At 43.6% G+C, this 15,348-nt stretch overlaps 1 protein-coding gene across 1 annotated transcript; it reads left to right on the top strand.

The window, feature by feature from the left end:
- The first annotated feature begins 279 nt into the window (after positions 1-279).
- On the top strand, positions 280-2,101 carry cldn5a (claudin 5a). The gene has a single exon (XM_085475925.1). The coding sequence runs from the start codon at positions 585-587 to the stop codon at positions 1,233-1,235; it is 651 nt and encodes a 216-aa protein (XP_085332051.1). The 5' UTR covers positions 280-584; the 3' UTR covers positions 1,236-2,101.
- Positions 2,102-15,348: the final 13,247 nt, after the last annotated feature.

Genomic DNA, 15,348 nt, shown 5'->3' with positions numbered 1-15,348 from the left:
ATGAGAATAGGTGTGAAATGATAATTATACCCAACAGACAAGTTGCATTATCCTCCATGTCTGAAGAATCAATAGCAAGTGCCGTGATACATCACACCACTGCACTTCAGCTGTTCCACAACGTTAACGCGCACACAGAGGTCTGCCATAAAATCTCTTCACCCCTCTCCCGCCCCCTCTATTCATTGTAAATAACTGTTCAAACGCACAATGCGCTCTGGACCGCTTTATTCAGTCGGTCAACTTCCCTGCGCTTTCATTGGTCCCTTGAGGATGCGGACGCAGCGGATTGGAGGAAAGTTTCTCTCCGAGTCCACACACCCCACCTCACAGATATTCGTGGTCCGGTGCGACTGTGATTCCAGTTGTTTTCACATCCCCTCGCTAACAAAGAGACTGGGAGCTGCTGCCTTACATCTCTGCGTAAACGTAACGAGTGATGCGAGACTAACGACTCACCCTCCTGTATCGAGTTGAGAAGGAAGAAGACAAAAGCAAAAACAGCACTTTGCTTTCAAGGAGAAAAACAAGCGGAGAGTTTAAGCACCTTCACGCGGACCTGACTGAACATAACAAGAGAGAAAATGGTGTCGGCCGGACTGGAGATTTTGGGACTTTCCATGTGCGTAATTGGCTCGCTCCTGGTGATGGTTGCGTGCGGGTTACCTATGTGGAAGGTGACGGCTTTCATCGAAGCCAACATCGTGGTGGCTCAAACCCTCTGGGACGGCTTGTGGATGTCGTGTGTGGTGCAGAGCACGGGGCAGATGCAGTGCAAGGTGCACGACTCCGTCCTCGCTCTCTCCCACGACCTGCAGGCGGCCAGAGCGCTCACCATCATCTCCTCCGTGATGGGAGTGTTGGGTCTCATGGTTGTGATTGCGGGGGCACAGTGCACCAACTGTATCCGCACTGAGTACATCAAAGCTCGGGTGGTGAACGCCGGTGGGGTGATCTACATCCTCAGTGGCCTGTTTGTACTCGTGCCCCTTTGCTGGATGGCAAACAACATTATATCGGACTTTTACAACCCGCAGGTGCCTGCATCCAAGAAGAGGGAGATCGGCGCTGCGCTCTACATCGGCTGGGCGGCCACAGCGCTGCTGCTGATCGGAGGAGCGCTGCTGTGCTGCTCCTGTCCTTCCAGCGGGAACTCGGGATATTCAGTAAAATACGCACAGACCAAAAGAGCCGCCACGCAGAACGGGGACTATGACAAGAGGAATTATGTGTAGCTATGTGGCTCCCAGGAGGTGACGCCTAATAGTGAACCTGCCGCTTTTGAAAAAAACTGTTTTTTACGGACTTTATCTTTGCACCAGCAGTTTGTTTGTTTTTTTCATAAATTTGAACTTTGAAAATCAGTGGAACCACCTCTATTGTTTTTACACTGGCCCTTCAATACGCTCGGACCACGTCCTTTATGTGTCTGTCTACAGGAGATTAAACAAAGACTATCAACTACAGGAGGTAGCTCACGACGTATATAAAAAAAAGAGTATCTTTCTTAGGTACCAGCTTTGTAAATTCTCGAAATTATTAGTATTTTGAATTGTTTACTGCTGTAACTACATGTTGTTGTTGTTTTTTCTTTTATTGAGGAACTCTAGCCACCGAAAAATATAGGCTGTTCTTTTGCCTTGATGTGCATTGTCAGCACAACCTTGTACAGTAACTGAGAATGTTTGCACTCCCACGCGTTCAAAGACCAGTTTCCTTTAGGGGGACAATTGACAACAATGTCAAAGTAAAATGTTGTGTCAAAGCCCTCATAAATCTCAGATAAGCTTTTGTTTTGCTCAGAAGTTAATAGGAGTGGGGTGGCTTTGAGGCTTGCTCTTATTTTGGACCTGTAGATTCTGGAGATTTGGCCTATATGTGACATGAAAATGTGCAACAGATACAGTGTAGGCTACAGTCTCGAGAACCTGCAACTTTTCCCTTCATTGCAGGAAGTCTTTTGTTTTTTCACAATTTCCAGAAATAAACTTTGTTTTCTGTTATTGATGTTTGATGTAATGATTCCATATTCATGTATCTGAAGATGCAATACTGTTTCATTTTATTAAGATTAAACTGAATATATTGTATATAATCCTCATTTGAAGTGTTTTTTTAGTGCTAAAGTCTGAGTTATGATGGTCTGCAGGGGCAGGAGTGCCCTCCATAGCTGTGTGTAAGACTTGCCGTTCCCATCATGAATTCATAAACCAACCCCCACGGCGGGAGAAAGTATTTTGGTTAGCCATAGAAATCCAGATGACAATACCCATTCAGCCAGAGTGGGGCTCTGCTGTTCAACTCACAATACCCCCACCCCCCTTCAGACCACCTCCCCTCCCCTCCTCATCCGCAGTCAGTGAAAGACGTTCAAATTAAAGCTGTGGAGAAGCTGCTGCAATCGTTGTCCTGCAAGTCACTCCATTCATTCATAAGTCTTCACATCTTCTTCCACCAAGGTGCTAAGATAGGCGGGCTCCATGACAAATTGGTATAGAGCAATTAGTTTACTTACTTCACAGGCGAGGAATTTACTCAAAACACTGGGGATTACTTTGGTATATTAAGGTAATGAAGTTACAGTCCTATTTAAACAGTGGAAAAATACACAAGATATTCCAATAACAGCTCTCTGATTTAGAACTGTGACTGGATTACAGAAGCTTATGCATACTTGTTTTGCTGGTGACTTACGAACCTTAGCAGGTCATATGCCCTCTTAAAAGTTCAAAATATGGCCACGCAGAGAGGCTGCATACAGTCAGGATAGAGGGCGATCAGTGGACCTCTAGTAACACACATAAGAAATACTTCATGGTAGATTAAAATTATCATCAGAGACTCAGGGTGCCCACAATTGAGGGTTGAATATGCAGTTAAGAAAACAACAAAGGTTTCACTGAGACTACAGCAAGTTTCCAGCATGTTCAACCATATCACAAGGTCCTCATCTATAGGTTTGATAGAATATTTCCATTTCAAGGTCTACTTACTTGCATTTTCTGAAAGATATGAAAAAAGCACAAGTTCAATAAGAAACTGATAAAAAACTGCTCGTCGATTGGACACAGGAGGGCAGAGTGTTGCAAAGAGAGCGGGGGCTCACACTTGCAAAGGCTCTGTCACGTTTAGTTTTTAGTCTTGATCCCTAGTCCTGATCAACACCTGAGAGTCCCGGTGAGGTGTGCAAAAGTGGGTGCTTCATCATGCAGACTCCCAAAGAGGAAAGCCTAAGCTTTGAATTGGATTCTGGAGCCAGTGCAGTGAGATCGGCAGAGGTGTGATGTGAGGAGCTGAAGGATGGAGGAGCTGGTAAGGAGCTTTGCAGCAGCATTTTGTATGAGTGCTAGACAACCCGAGGAGAAGGCAGTGAGCTGCAGTAGTCAAGGTGAGAGGAAATAAAAGCAGGAATAACAAACTCCATTTCACATTTAGATATAATAGGACTGCATTTGTGAAATTAGTCAACTGTTAACATCAGAATTCAGTGAAAACTCGCCACAAAACGTCACTTCAAGATCTCTGATAGCTGGTTTGAGATCACCAAAATTACTTTTTTCCCAAACGGTAAATGGTACAGCTTTTATTTATTGATGTCAGACTGAATATCTTTGGAATTTAGACTATGAATCCAACAAAATGACCATGTTTTTAATGGCAACCTTTGCTTTTAGTCTAAATAATAAAATGTGAGTAATTTGTAACTTCAATAACTGTTAATCATACTTTCATGTTTACCTATAAATGCACAGGTTATCATAACCTAATCTACTTGTATTAGTTGGAATGTTGTTGCACAGTAAAACATGTTCTACTAGACAGAGTAACATAATCAGGCTAAGACTGGCTGACAGTAAGCGCTCACACTTTGTGGCCTGCATGGGTTTTCCCACACAAAGACACTCCCGGGAAGCTGCAGTGTGCTCTGCCTCAGTGAGATGTTTTTTTTTTTCAGATTGTTAGTTCCACTCATCTTCACAGAGGGTGACGAAGCACAGTGTGTGTGTCTGTCTGCGTGAGTAACGGGTTAAGTGAGTGTATGTATGTGTGAGTATTGAAAGAGCTGGAATGGGGGTGCACATTTAAAAAAGGCCCTCATTTCTCTTAGGAGGGAGGCAAATAGGGCCGGCGACGTCACTCAATGGACGCTCGCCATTGTAACCAGCCAGAACCTGCAGTTGCCTGGCTACGGGAGCCTATAATGTGGTGGTATGGATGAGCCTAATAAAAGGCCTGGCTAGCAGACATTCCAGTAACTATGGACACACACACACACACATGCACATACACACACACACGCACACACACACAAACATACGCACAGCCTATCCACAGCAGTCTGGAAGATGAAGGAGGGATTTACTTAAAGCCTTTAATGGTCACTGCAAAAATGGCTGAGACAGCAAAAGCATATTTTCTTCATTGTGTTTTATCCAAAGAGCAAATGTTGCCATATGTTTTGAAACATGCACACAAACAAACGGATGACACAGCACACAGAGAACAACTAAACTTGACCTCCGAGTGAGCGAGAGGCCATACAGTTAAGGCCGTGTCAAAAGGCGATCAGATTGATCACTGATTTCAGATTTGTGTCACGAATGAGCGACGTGTGTTTTTTCATGGTTGAGTTAAGAAGTTGACTCTCATGGCTTGAACCTTGACCTCTGGAGCTGGTCACCGGTCAGGCTGCAGATCGGCTCCCTCCACTGATCAGGCATGATCTAATCGAAGCCGAGCCTCAAACTTCGGATCAGGGTCACAACCCTCAGTCTGAGCTCCTCACACCAGCTGATAACGGCTCTTGGAACGATTGGTCACTTTAAAACTTAACATTACAGGACAATGATATTACAAAGCCTCCAAAGCAGCGTAAACGAGTCACGAAACAAGAGAACTGAGTAATGCTTTTACTGACTGAGTAAGACTTGCACCAGAGCCAGCAGGTGCACACAATCTACAGACCTCCCAGCTGGACACAGCTTACTCACAGACAGCAAAGCCAAGAGTCTGCAGGTGGTTAAACGTGGAGGACAAATGTGGCTTTGTACATAGAGTTAAAGACCCCATGAGTCATTTGTTTGAGAAACAATGAGAGAGCTAGATGGAGATGGAGATCAGAAAAAACAAAACAAAACTCCACGTTCTTTCCTCCAGTGTGTCCAGAAAGTTTACAGCTTGACTCACGGCTTTTTGTCAGAGTCCAGTAGCACGATCAGGCTTCCTGTGCAGGGGGACAGCAGAACAGGAAACAGGAACAGGAAGGAACATGGAGGGTGCGGAGAGGAGGAGAAGGAGTAGAAGTGTAATGTGTGTGTGTGTGTTTGTAGATGGAGCCCTGTGGTTTGGGTAAACTACTCCCTAGGCTTCAGTATTCACACAAACACAGGTACAGATAAATGTATGCGTTTGCATATGACAACGCTCTGTTTTATGCTAGGTTAGTGGTTTGATGCAATCCTAACATATAATTGCTCATCTGTGGGTTGAGAACAGACATTCCTCAAACATTAAAATATCCATCTGGATTATGTAAAAGTGAAGATGTTAAGTTTGTTTACTTTTTGCGCTTCACAGAACAGCAAAGACATTATCACATGTAAACAAACATCAGGTCAAATCTGGAAAATAGGGATACGTGATTTATCTTTTACCGGGAAAAGGACAAATCCCTTTATCTCTTTACCCCTTGAAAGATAACTAGAAGGAACCCTTGAAATGGTTTTTCCGAACCTAGTGTTTCAGGCCTGCTTATTGAGCAAAAAGACTGGATGTGCATCAGAAGTTAGTTTGGGTGTCTCTCTGCCTATGTAGCTACCTGGAAACTACTAATGGTGGTCAAGTCATGTCTTTATTGGTAAATACTGAGGTGTCGAAGCTCGTCATTAAGGGTACAAGGGAAATTATCAAATGTTGCTTTTATGAGGAGAATAGTTAAAAATAAATTCACCCATTTTTATACTGTAGGGGCTAAGTCCAGCATTTAAAATGAGCATATTGTATTCATTTCCTGCTTCTCTTTTAGACGAGCTTAACATGATTCAGAACTCAAAATAATCCTTTTTTTCTTGCACTGGTGCAGCCCCTGATCTCATCCTCTGCCCAAGACAAACTATTTTAGCTCCTTAATCTTTAAGGCCAGTCTCCCTTTGAGCCAACTTTCTTTTGATTGGCTGCATGTCACAAACAGAAGGTCCTATCAAGAGAACTATGTGCTCAGAGCCACAGCATCATATACCTCAAACAGTTTGCAGAAAAATAACCTGTATGCACGTATATACATACACATGAAAAAGAAAGTTATCACAGGACTCTATGGAGTCAAATCTACTTTGGTTCATTGAGTTTTGCAGGTATTTGTTTTTGCGCAGCTCACTTAAGATGAGCCACAATTTTTCAGTCAGGTTGAAGTCTAGACTTAATTGTATCACCTCAATTCTTTTTATTTTCAGCTGTGCTTTTATTTGGTGCTGTGCTTCGGATCATTCTTCTGTTGCATGACAGTCTGGGCCAAGCATTAGCTGACAGCTGATAGAGCTGATGAGAGGTGAAAAGTCTTCAAGGAAATTTAAAGAAGTCCAGACACTTTTCTTTCCAAGCTCCTTAGACAATGATGATGTGGATGACTGAGAACATTCACAGACATCAGACAGACATCATCACATATGACTTCATGATACTTTAGAATACAGAGGAGTTCACGGTCAGCTCAGTGCTTGCCAGGTGCCCACGGCCAGTGGCTGCAAAACAAGCTCAAATCATCACCCCTTCACCACCATGTTTGACCGTTGGTATGAGGTGTTTGTGCTGTTATGGTTTTCTCCAAATCTGGCACTGTGCATTATGGTCAGACATCTCTACTTGGGTCTCAGCTGTCCAAAGGACATTGTCTTGTGGTTTGTTCAGATGTATTTTGCAAACCCTAGCTGTGCTCTCATGCAAGAGACTTTCTCCTGGCAACCCTTTTAAACCATAGCCTGTTCAGGGTTCTTGTAATCGCACCGTCATGAACATTTATTGTGCTAACTGAAGCTGGCAGGATATGAGCTGAAGCTCTTGGTTTTTTTGCAGTATCTTTGAGCACTCTGTTTAAGTACTTGTATTGATACAAGTACAATGATATTTGACATCCCCAAACTTCTAAAACTTTTAAAATGTATCAAATATCTCAAATATCTGTAAGGAAATGTGTATTTAAAGCCATATAGAGAATTATTTGCCTGAACCGATTTTGCAACTTAAATAAAACATTAAAGATTTTTGTATTTTGCTCAATGTACATTTGATAAAGCTCAGATAAGGTTGTGAAAAACAGATTTAACATGTGTTATTTAATAGGTTGTTAAAATGTTTATCTACGACATAATTCAGGGATAATTCGACCTCCAAATTCTATTGATGCATTTACTTTATTGGTAATATTTAAATCCTTATGTATACATCATGTAAAAACTATGTAGACAGCTCTCCCAATTTAAACAGGAATACTGTGGCATGTTTAAGAAATCAGAAGATGCATTATGTAGGTCCATAAATATCAAATTCTACTGGACGAGAACTTTCAGTAACTATTACCTGCTGGTAAATATATGATAAAGTGAATTATCCTTTCAAATCTGTATTTGCTTGATGTGTTAACAGGCAACAGGTTCATCATATCAATTAAAAATATGTCACAGATTATTCCCACTTACCCCCCGAAAAAGCATCTAAACCTTTAAAACTTTAACCCTTCAAATCTCAATATTTACAAAAAGGCATGCCAAATATTTAATCTCACTTTCCCAAAAATGACACAATATTTAGATTTTCATGTATAATTTAAGACAAGCCAACAACATTTCTACAGCCAGTGTTTTCTTAAAAGTGCAATAAACAGAGAGCACAGGGATGGTTGTATCTCAAAAATATGAGCGGGGAGAAATTCAAACAGGGAGTCTCTACTCCTTCCATGCCAGTCTGGGTGAGATCATGTTTCGGTATATCTTCAAATGGACATTCGAAATACCTGGACACATAAAAACTTCATCGCACACATATACGAGTGGGTAAGATGGATGAGTTAAAGTAGTGAATGGCAGCCCTCTGCTGAGATGAAGAGTGCTGGCAGCATGAGGAATGTCTGGGTGTGATCAGGAGACATTTCTGATTTGGCATGGTTAGCAAAACGTATGTTATGTCACTACCAGCACTGTTTATTACTCCTGTTGCTATAAAGGGCTGCGATACAGGCAGTACTTTAACTTTGGCTTCTATTTGGACTCCCGTTCAAACATAGGATATGGCAATCAGTGGTTTAGTAAACAAACACTATCTAAACCACGTACACAAACAGGATCAGGATTTAGATGCACAAAGTGTATTGTTTCTACACTAATTACATCTTGCAGGAAAACTTGGGACTCTTGAAAAGAAAAAAAAAAACCTGAATTTGATATGTGGAAAAATTAAAGGTAGAACAAGGAAACTCATGTTAGTGTGTGTTTTGTTTTTGTCTTTCTCTTCCTGAGCTTTCTGTCTGTGTTCAGGGGACCATAGGTTATTTTGAAGAAAGAAAGTTGTTCTGCTTGTTATCCATTAAAGGGTATCCTGCATGACTGAGCCACCCACCACAGGAAATGGCAAAAAAAAAGACACTCTCATCACACCCGACTGTGTTTGAGCCTGCCCTCCTTCAACTTCCCTTCAGTTTTTCTGCTTGACATCCCAGTGTGCAAACACACAAATGTAACAGGAATGTCATGCCGATTAGGGTTTTCTACGCAATACTTTAAAAAAACATCCTGTGGAAAGCATATTTATACATAAACAGACCTTGTATTAGTGTAGTTATCATAGTTATACTCTAGATTGGTTACATTATTGTCCACAAGTCTTGAGACGTCACTCATTTCTTTATATTTTGCTTGGAAAATGGGTAAAGGTGCATACATAGAAATACAGTATATAAAGCAGAGTTTCAATTCTAACGAGCTTAAAAGTCAATATTAAAAGTATGACCAGCAAGTTCTTTAACACAGCCGGCACTTAGCTATCTGCAGGCTTCTTGAAGGACGTTCAAGGCTCTTCTTCTTTGCCAGCCTTTTCATTCTCTGTCAAGTTGATCCCACACTGCTTTAATAATGTTGAGGTCGAGGCTCCGAGGAGGCCAGTCCACAACTGATAGTGCTCCAGTGTGTGTGTTTTTTATCCAGATGTGCTTTAGTTGCATTGGCAGTGTTTGGGAACATTGCCATACTGAAAAATTAGGCGGTTTCCAATCAGACCCTTTTCAAATAATACTGCGTGGTGGACAAAAAGCAACCTTTTTCTTTCTGCATTCATAAATCCATCAATTTTGACAACATCCACAACTGGCCTCAAAACATGACAGACACTTCATCGTGATTTACAGATGGCTGCAGACACTCATGTTGTGTCTCTCTCTTGACCTCTTCTGTTCACACTGACAGAAATGTGATCCAAAAATTTCAAAATGTCATCACTCCGTAAGGCCTGTTTTCATTGAGATTCAGTCCAGTTCTTGAGTAATTTGGCATTCCTCAACCTTTTCTCCAGCTCCATCTTGCTTAGTTATTCGAATCATTTCTGATGAGGATTCAATAAACAGTAGACTGATCAACTGAAGGCCCAGAAGCACCTCTCAGGCCCTGCGTCATATCTTTGCTGCTAATCTCTTTTGCTTGAAAGCATTTTAAAACAAAAGAGAACAGACCAATTCAGGAAATAACACCGCCAACTGTGAGAGGGTTTGAAGAGGTTAAAGGTCGTAGGGGTTAGGGATCATTAAGGGCAGCTGTGGGCTGACAGGGTGAGACGAAAGCAGCAGAAGCAGTGCAGGAAATAAAGGTTTTAAGGTGATGATATTTGTACTGTTGAGTTTGTGTAAAAAGTTTGCATAGGACTGTGGATCACGATCTGCTCACAGCATGACGGAGAGACTAAGTCTCTGGCTGTCCAGAGGATTGTCAAAGACAGAGAAGGAACAGGAGTAAAAACAGCTGGTGCTCCTTTTTTATGGATTTTGATGAATGTGCAGATTTCTGAGAGTTTATTTAAAGAAAGGACACGAGCAGGTGAAACAAAAGGAACTACTTATGGGATCAACCAGCATGTAAGTAATTAATGAAACGACATTTTGTTGTTCTATAGGTTGTCATTGTTAGAAAGACAAACTACTCAGGTGTGCCGTGGCACTAGATAAAAAGTCTGATTAACCAAAGTAATTAGAGTTTGCTAGGATCAGGAATGCCTATACATCCTAAAGCATTGGCAAGATGGCGCCGGTGTGTGTGGCTGCTCGTCTGTCACTGCCAAGTTTGTTCCTGTTTATGTTATTTTTAATTTGTGTCAGTCATGAAACAAAGTCTCTGCTGAGGTATGATCGCCAGACACTATTGGACCTCAAACCTGTGGTCCAAAATATTGTGTCCTTTGGAGCTGGTGGGCAGCAACCCCTGCCCCCATTTGCATCGGAAACCCCGGGTTACCTGTACCGGGTTCCCACGCTACCTTCCCGGCGAAAGTGTCCTCGTCGCCGGGGTAAACGAAGCGGTCGCCTGGTGAAGCTAAAGGTTTACCTAAAGAATTATTCTGCTGTTTTCCGACCAGTGCATGGATTCTTGCCAAGGCTGTTTGCGTCTCGGCGTTTTCTGGATCCTGTTGATACCTGTTTGGTGCCTGTGGTCGGCTTTGATGATGATGCTCCTCGGCCTCGCTGCCCATGCCCTCCCAGGCTAAACCTCCGCTGTCAACATTATCGGAATCTGAGATCGCTGCGGCGGGTTTCTGGACCCCCTGAACCCCGAGCGCCAACTCCAGCTCCCGCTAGGATTGGCCTGGTGAACGCCAGATCACTTTTAAACAAAACTTTTATTCTTCGGGACTTCTTCAGTTCCCGTGATCTGGATTTTCTGTGTGTGACTGAGACGTGGCTGAGTGTTGGTGAGTCCAGTGTTCTATCTGAACTTTTACCTGTGGATTGTTGCTATTTTAACTCGCCACGGACGTCAGGCAGAGGTGGTGGCACAGTGACTGTTTACAAAAAGGATTTTAAATGTAAGCAGTGTTTTCTACAGCCTTCGTTCTCCAGCTTTGAACTTGTGTGATTCTTACTCTGAATCTGAATAAGTACGCGGGACCACTGTGTGCGGTAAGACCATCTCTTTTACTTCCTGTATTACCATCTACCGGCATGCATTGCCAGTGCGTAACACGTAATTACACAATCAAACAGTGAACACATACTGCCCATACAACAAATGTACCAGAGACAATTATGAATACACCACATCTCCCCTTTTAAACAAAAACAGAATATTCCTTTTCTCAGGACAGAACTTCTCTTCTTCAAAGCCATACAAGAACATCTGGCAAACAATCTGCATTACATTTTTAACCTTTTGTTTTGTTTTCTTGTTCTTTTCTTTTCTTAACAACTCTTTTTAGCTTTATTTTACTGTGCTCTACAAAACCCTTATAACACAGTTACATAACAACAACCTTTTTTTTTTTCTTACAGATCTAACTTTTTAGGTTTAACTATTGGCCTCCCTGACTTGGTTCTGACCACATCAGTGTTAACAGGTGTAGCAGGGATCACACTGGGTGTTTGAGGCTTCTGCAACACAGGCACATTAGCAGGTTCATGCACAGGTGAACTTAAAGGAATCAAATGCACACGATTACGCCTCACAGTCCCTTGTGGTAACTCCACTGTGTATGATCGGGGTGTAGAGTGATTTTGGATAACAGTGCCTGTAGTTTTGACATCAGTCACCCAAACTTGCTCTCCTGGGGACAGGCTGCATAAAGGTTTTGCGCGGTGGCGCCTGTTGAAGTTTGCCATGTCCATCATCCTCTTCTCCCTTTCCTTTCGAGCGAGCAGTGCGTTGTCCGGCAGTGTGGGCTCCAGCTGCGATGGAAGCATCGGCAGTGTGGTTCGCAGACGTCTGCCCATTAAAAGCTCTGCAGGGCTGTATCCGGACTGCAGTGGTGTAGCTCTATAGGCAAGAAGAGCTAGATAAGGATCAGCTGCTTTTTTCAGAAGATTTTTTACAGTCTGCACAGCACGTTCTGCTTCTCCATTACTTTGCGGAAACTTGGGACTGCTTGTGATGTGTTTAAAGCCGTATGCTGCTGCAAAGTCTGTAAAGATTTGACCTGAATACTGTGCCCACTCTCTGCCATGGGCGGGCAGGGTATTCTGTTGGCATGAGTGGCTCACTGTTATTGTGTCTTTCTTGAATACACGTTTTGCACTTGAGCACCATCTCAGAGATTTGTTGACTCAGCCCGGGCCACCACACTGTTTGGCGTGCACGAGCTTTACATTTTACAACACCTTGATGTCCTTCGTGTAGTTTTTCCAACACCTCGTTTCTCATTGCTGAAGGAATGACAAGCCGTGTGTCTTTTAACAAAAGGCCGTCTTCAACAGTGAGCGTGGCTCGGTCAGGCCAGTAATTTCGCAGTAAAGGCTCTTGTTTTGCATGTTCTGGCCAGCCTTCGGTGCACATGTCCATGATGCGAGCACACACACTGTCGCTTTTCAGTTGTTCCTTCAGTGTTTGCATATATGATGAACTGACAGGCATGTTTGCTACAATACTGTCGACATATATGTCTGTGCTTTCCATTAGCTCTTTGTCTGACAGGTTCATTGGTTTTTTCAGAGGTGAGCGGGACAAAGTATCTGCTGTCCAGAGCGATTTCCCTGGGGCGTACTGCACAGTGTACGAGTAACGCATGAGTCTCATTCTGAATCGCTGGATCCTGGGTGGCAAGAGATCCAGAGCTTGTCCTCCCAGTAAGGAAACGAGAGGTTTGTGGTCCGTTTCAAGACAAAAATGTTTACCAATCAGGAAATCACGAAAACGCTCACACGCCCATGTAGATGCCAGTGCCTCTTTTTCCACTTGTGCGTATCGTTGTTCTGTAGGAGAAAGGGACCTCGATGCATACGCCACTGGTCGCCATCCTTCTTCCCACAGCTGCAAAAGAACACCTCCGAGACCATAGGATGAAGCATCTGCTGATACTTTAATGTCTCTGTTGGGGTCATACATTGCGAGCACTGGGGGTGAGGTCAGGGCATCTCGTAATGTTTTGAAAGCTCTCACTTGGTCAGTTCCCCAATACCATGCGTTCTTTTTGGAAAGAAGATCTCGCAGGGCTTTGTCTTTTTCAGCTAAATGGGGGATGAACTTGCCCACTTGATTCACCATGCTCAGAAAACTGCGCAACTCTGACACATTAGTTGGCTCTGTCATTTCTGTAATTGCCTCCGTTTTCTTCGGGTCAGGACTGATTCCTGTATCCGCTATGATGTGACCCAAGAAAGCAACCTTGCTCTGGGAGAGCTCGCATTTTTCAACATTCAGCGTTATGCCTGCTTTTTCCAGTCTTTGCAGTGTAGCATGGAGACGGGAATCGTGCTCCTGATGGTTACGTCCCCACACCAACACATCGTCAATGTGACACACCACTCCTTCGAGACCCTCGATGACCTCCGCCATCATGCGCTGAAAGTGTTCGGGCGCTGAGTTGATCCCAAACGGTAGGCGGTTAAAGTGGAACCGCCCAAAGGGTGTGATGAAGGTGGTGAGTTTGGCAGACTCATCGGACAGGGGAATCTGCCAGAAGCCCATGTTGGCATCCAGTTTGCTAAACACTTTGGCTCCTGCGAGCATTCCGAGACTTTGTTCAACCGATGGCAGCACATATTTTTCCCTGCACACATACTCATTTAGTCCGGTAAAGTCTACGCAAAGTCTTAGCCTAGGGCTGTTTTTCTTTGGAACAACAACCATGCCGGCACACCAATCCGTTGGTTCCTCAACTCGGGTAATGACACCAAGCTCTTCCATTCGTTGGAGTTCCTCTTTTACCCTTCCCATCAGAGGCAGAGGAAGCCTTCGCGGAGTTTTGAGTGAGTACGGCACAGCATTCGGTTTGAGTTTAATGTGATAGGCCCGCTGCACTTTCCCTAGACCATTGCAAAGTTTAGGGTAAGTAGTCTTCAGAGTGTCCATTGAAACCGCGTCAACTCGCACCAGCAGGCCAAGAGCTGTAATGGCGGGCAGGCCTAGCAGTGGAGTGCTCAGGTTTCTTACAACATAGACCTTCTCTGTTGTCTGTTTCGCTCCGTAGTTGAGCTGTAGCTTTGTAAAACCTGCAACGTCCAGTGGTGTTTTTCCAGGGCCTAACAAAGGTTTTTCTGGCTGCTGGAGAACTGGTCTGTGTTCGTTAGCAAAAATCTTTGATAAGTCCGAGTCAGCTATTACAGTCACATCTGCTCCAGTATCCAGTTTGAAAGTGATTTTTGCATCTTTCACTTGTATGTTGGCTGTCCACGCCTGGCCGTCACTGGAAACTGAGCCTAGGAAGAAACCTTGCTCCTCTTCCTCCTCAATACTTTGCACTGTCTTGCTTTGTCTGCAGACTCGCTGGTAGTGACCTTTTTTTCCACATAAATGACATTTTGCATCATTTGCTGGGCACTCAGGTTTCGGATGTGGAGAGCCTCCGCACTTGTAGCATTTGTTACTTTGTCTCTTGCTATATTGCTGTTGTGTTTTGACAGTTTTATTTTTGAACATGTTGAACTTTGTTTTGTCGTGCTTTTGTATCACTCTGTCAACTGTTTTCGCATTTACATGCATTACATTTGTTTCACTTCTCAAAGCTGACTGTTGCTTTTTGATTTCTTCTGACTGCCTGGCCATATTTATAGCTTTATCCAAGTCCAAGTCTTTTTCCATCTGCATGCGCTCAGACAGCCTCGTGTCGGCCAAGCCCACTACTATTCTGTCTCTTATCAGCTCATCGTGGAGCGGTCCGTAGTTACAGTGCTCTGCTAATGCATGCAAGGCAGTCACGAATGCATCAACAGTCTCATTCGGCTCTTGTTTGCGCATATTAAAACGTGCGCGCTCATAAACAACGTTTTTCCTGACAATGAAAAAGTTGTGGAAGCTATCTCTCACTTTAGCATAGTCCCGTTGGTCTACATCACTTAACTTTAGTCCTCTCAGGACGTCATCCGCTTCGTCTCCCATACAATATATGAGAGTGTTCACTTGATTTTCCTCCGAGCTCGCAGACAGATTACTTGCCTGACGGAATCTCTCGAAGCGACGGACCCATCTTGTCCATTCGTGTGGTTTGGAAAAATCAAAGGGCTCCGGTGGTTGGATGCTAAACGTAGCGCTGGGAGTGCTAGCCGCGGTGCTAACTCCTGCCCTCGGACGATCGTCTACGTCGTCATTCGGCATTTTGTTTCCACCTTCCCCTTCTCCTCACACTCGGCAGATGTATGGAGTCTTACGAGTCACACAGCACTTCTGA

The sequence above is a fragment of the Copadichromis virginalis genome, linkage group LG12 (genome assembly GCF_057382275.1).
Source record: "Copadichromis virginalis isolate Kocher_CV1m ecotype Utaka linkage group LG12, C_Virginalis_male_GT1.1, whole genome shotgun sequence".
Classification (NCBI taxonomy): Eukaryota; Metazoa; Chordata; class Actinopteri; order Cichliformes; family Cichlidae; genus Copadichromis; species Copadichromis virginalis.
This window is presented reverse-complemented; position numbering and strand designations above follow the sequence as displayed.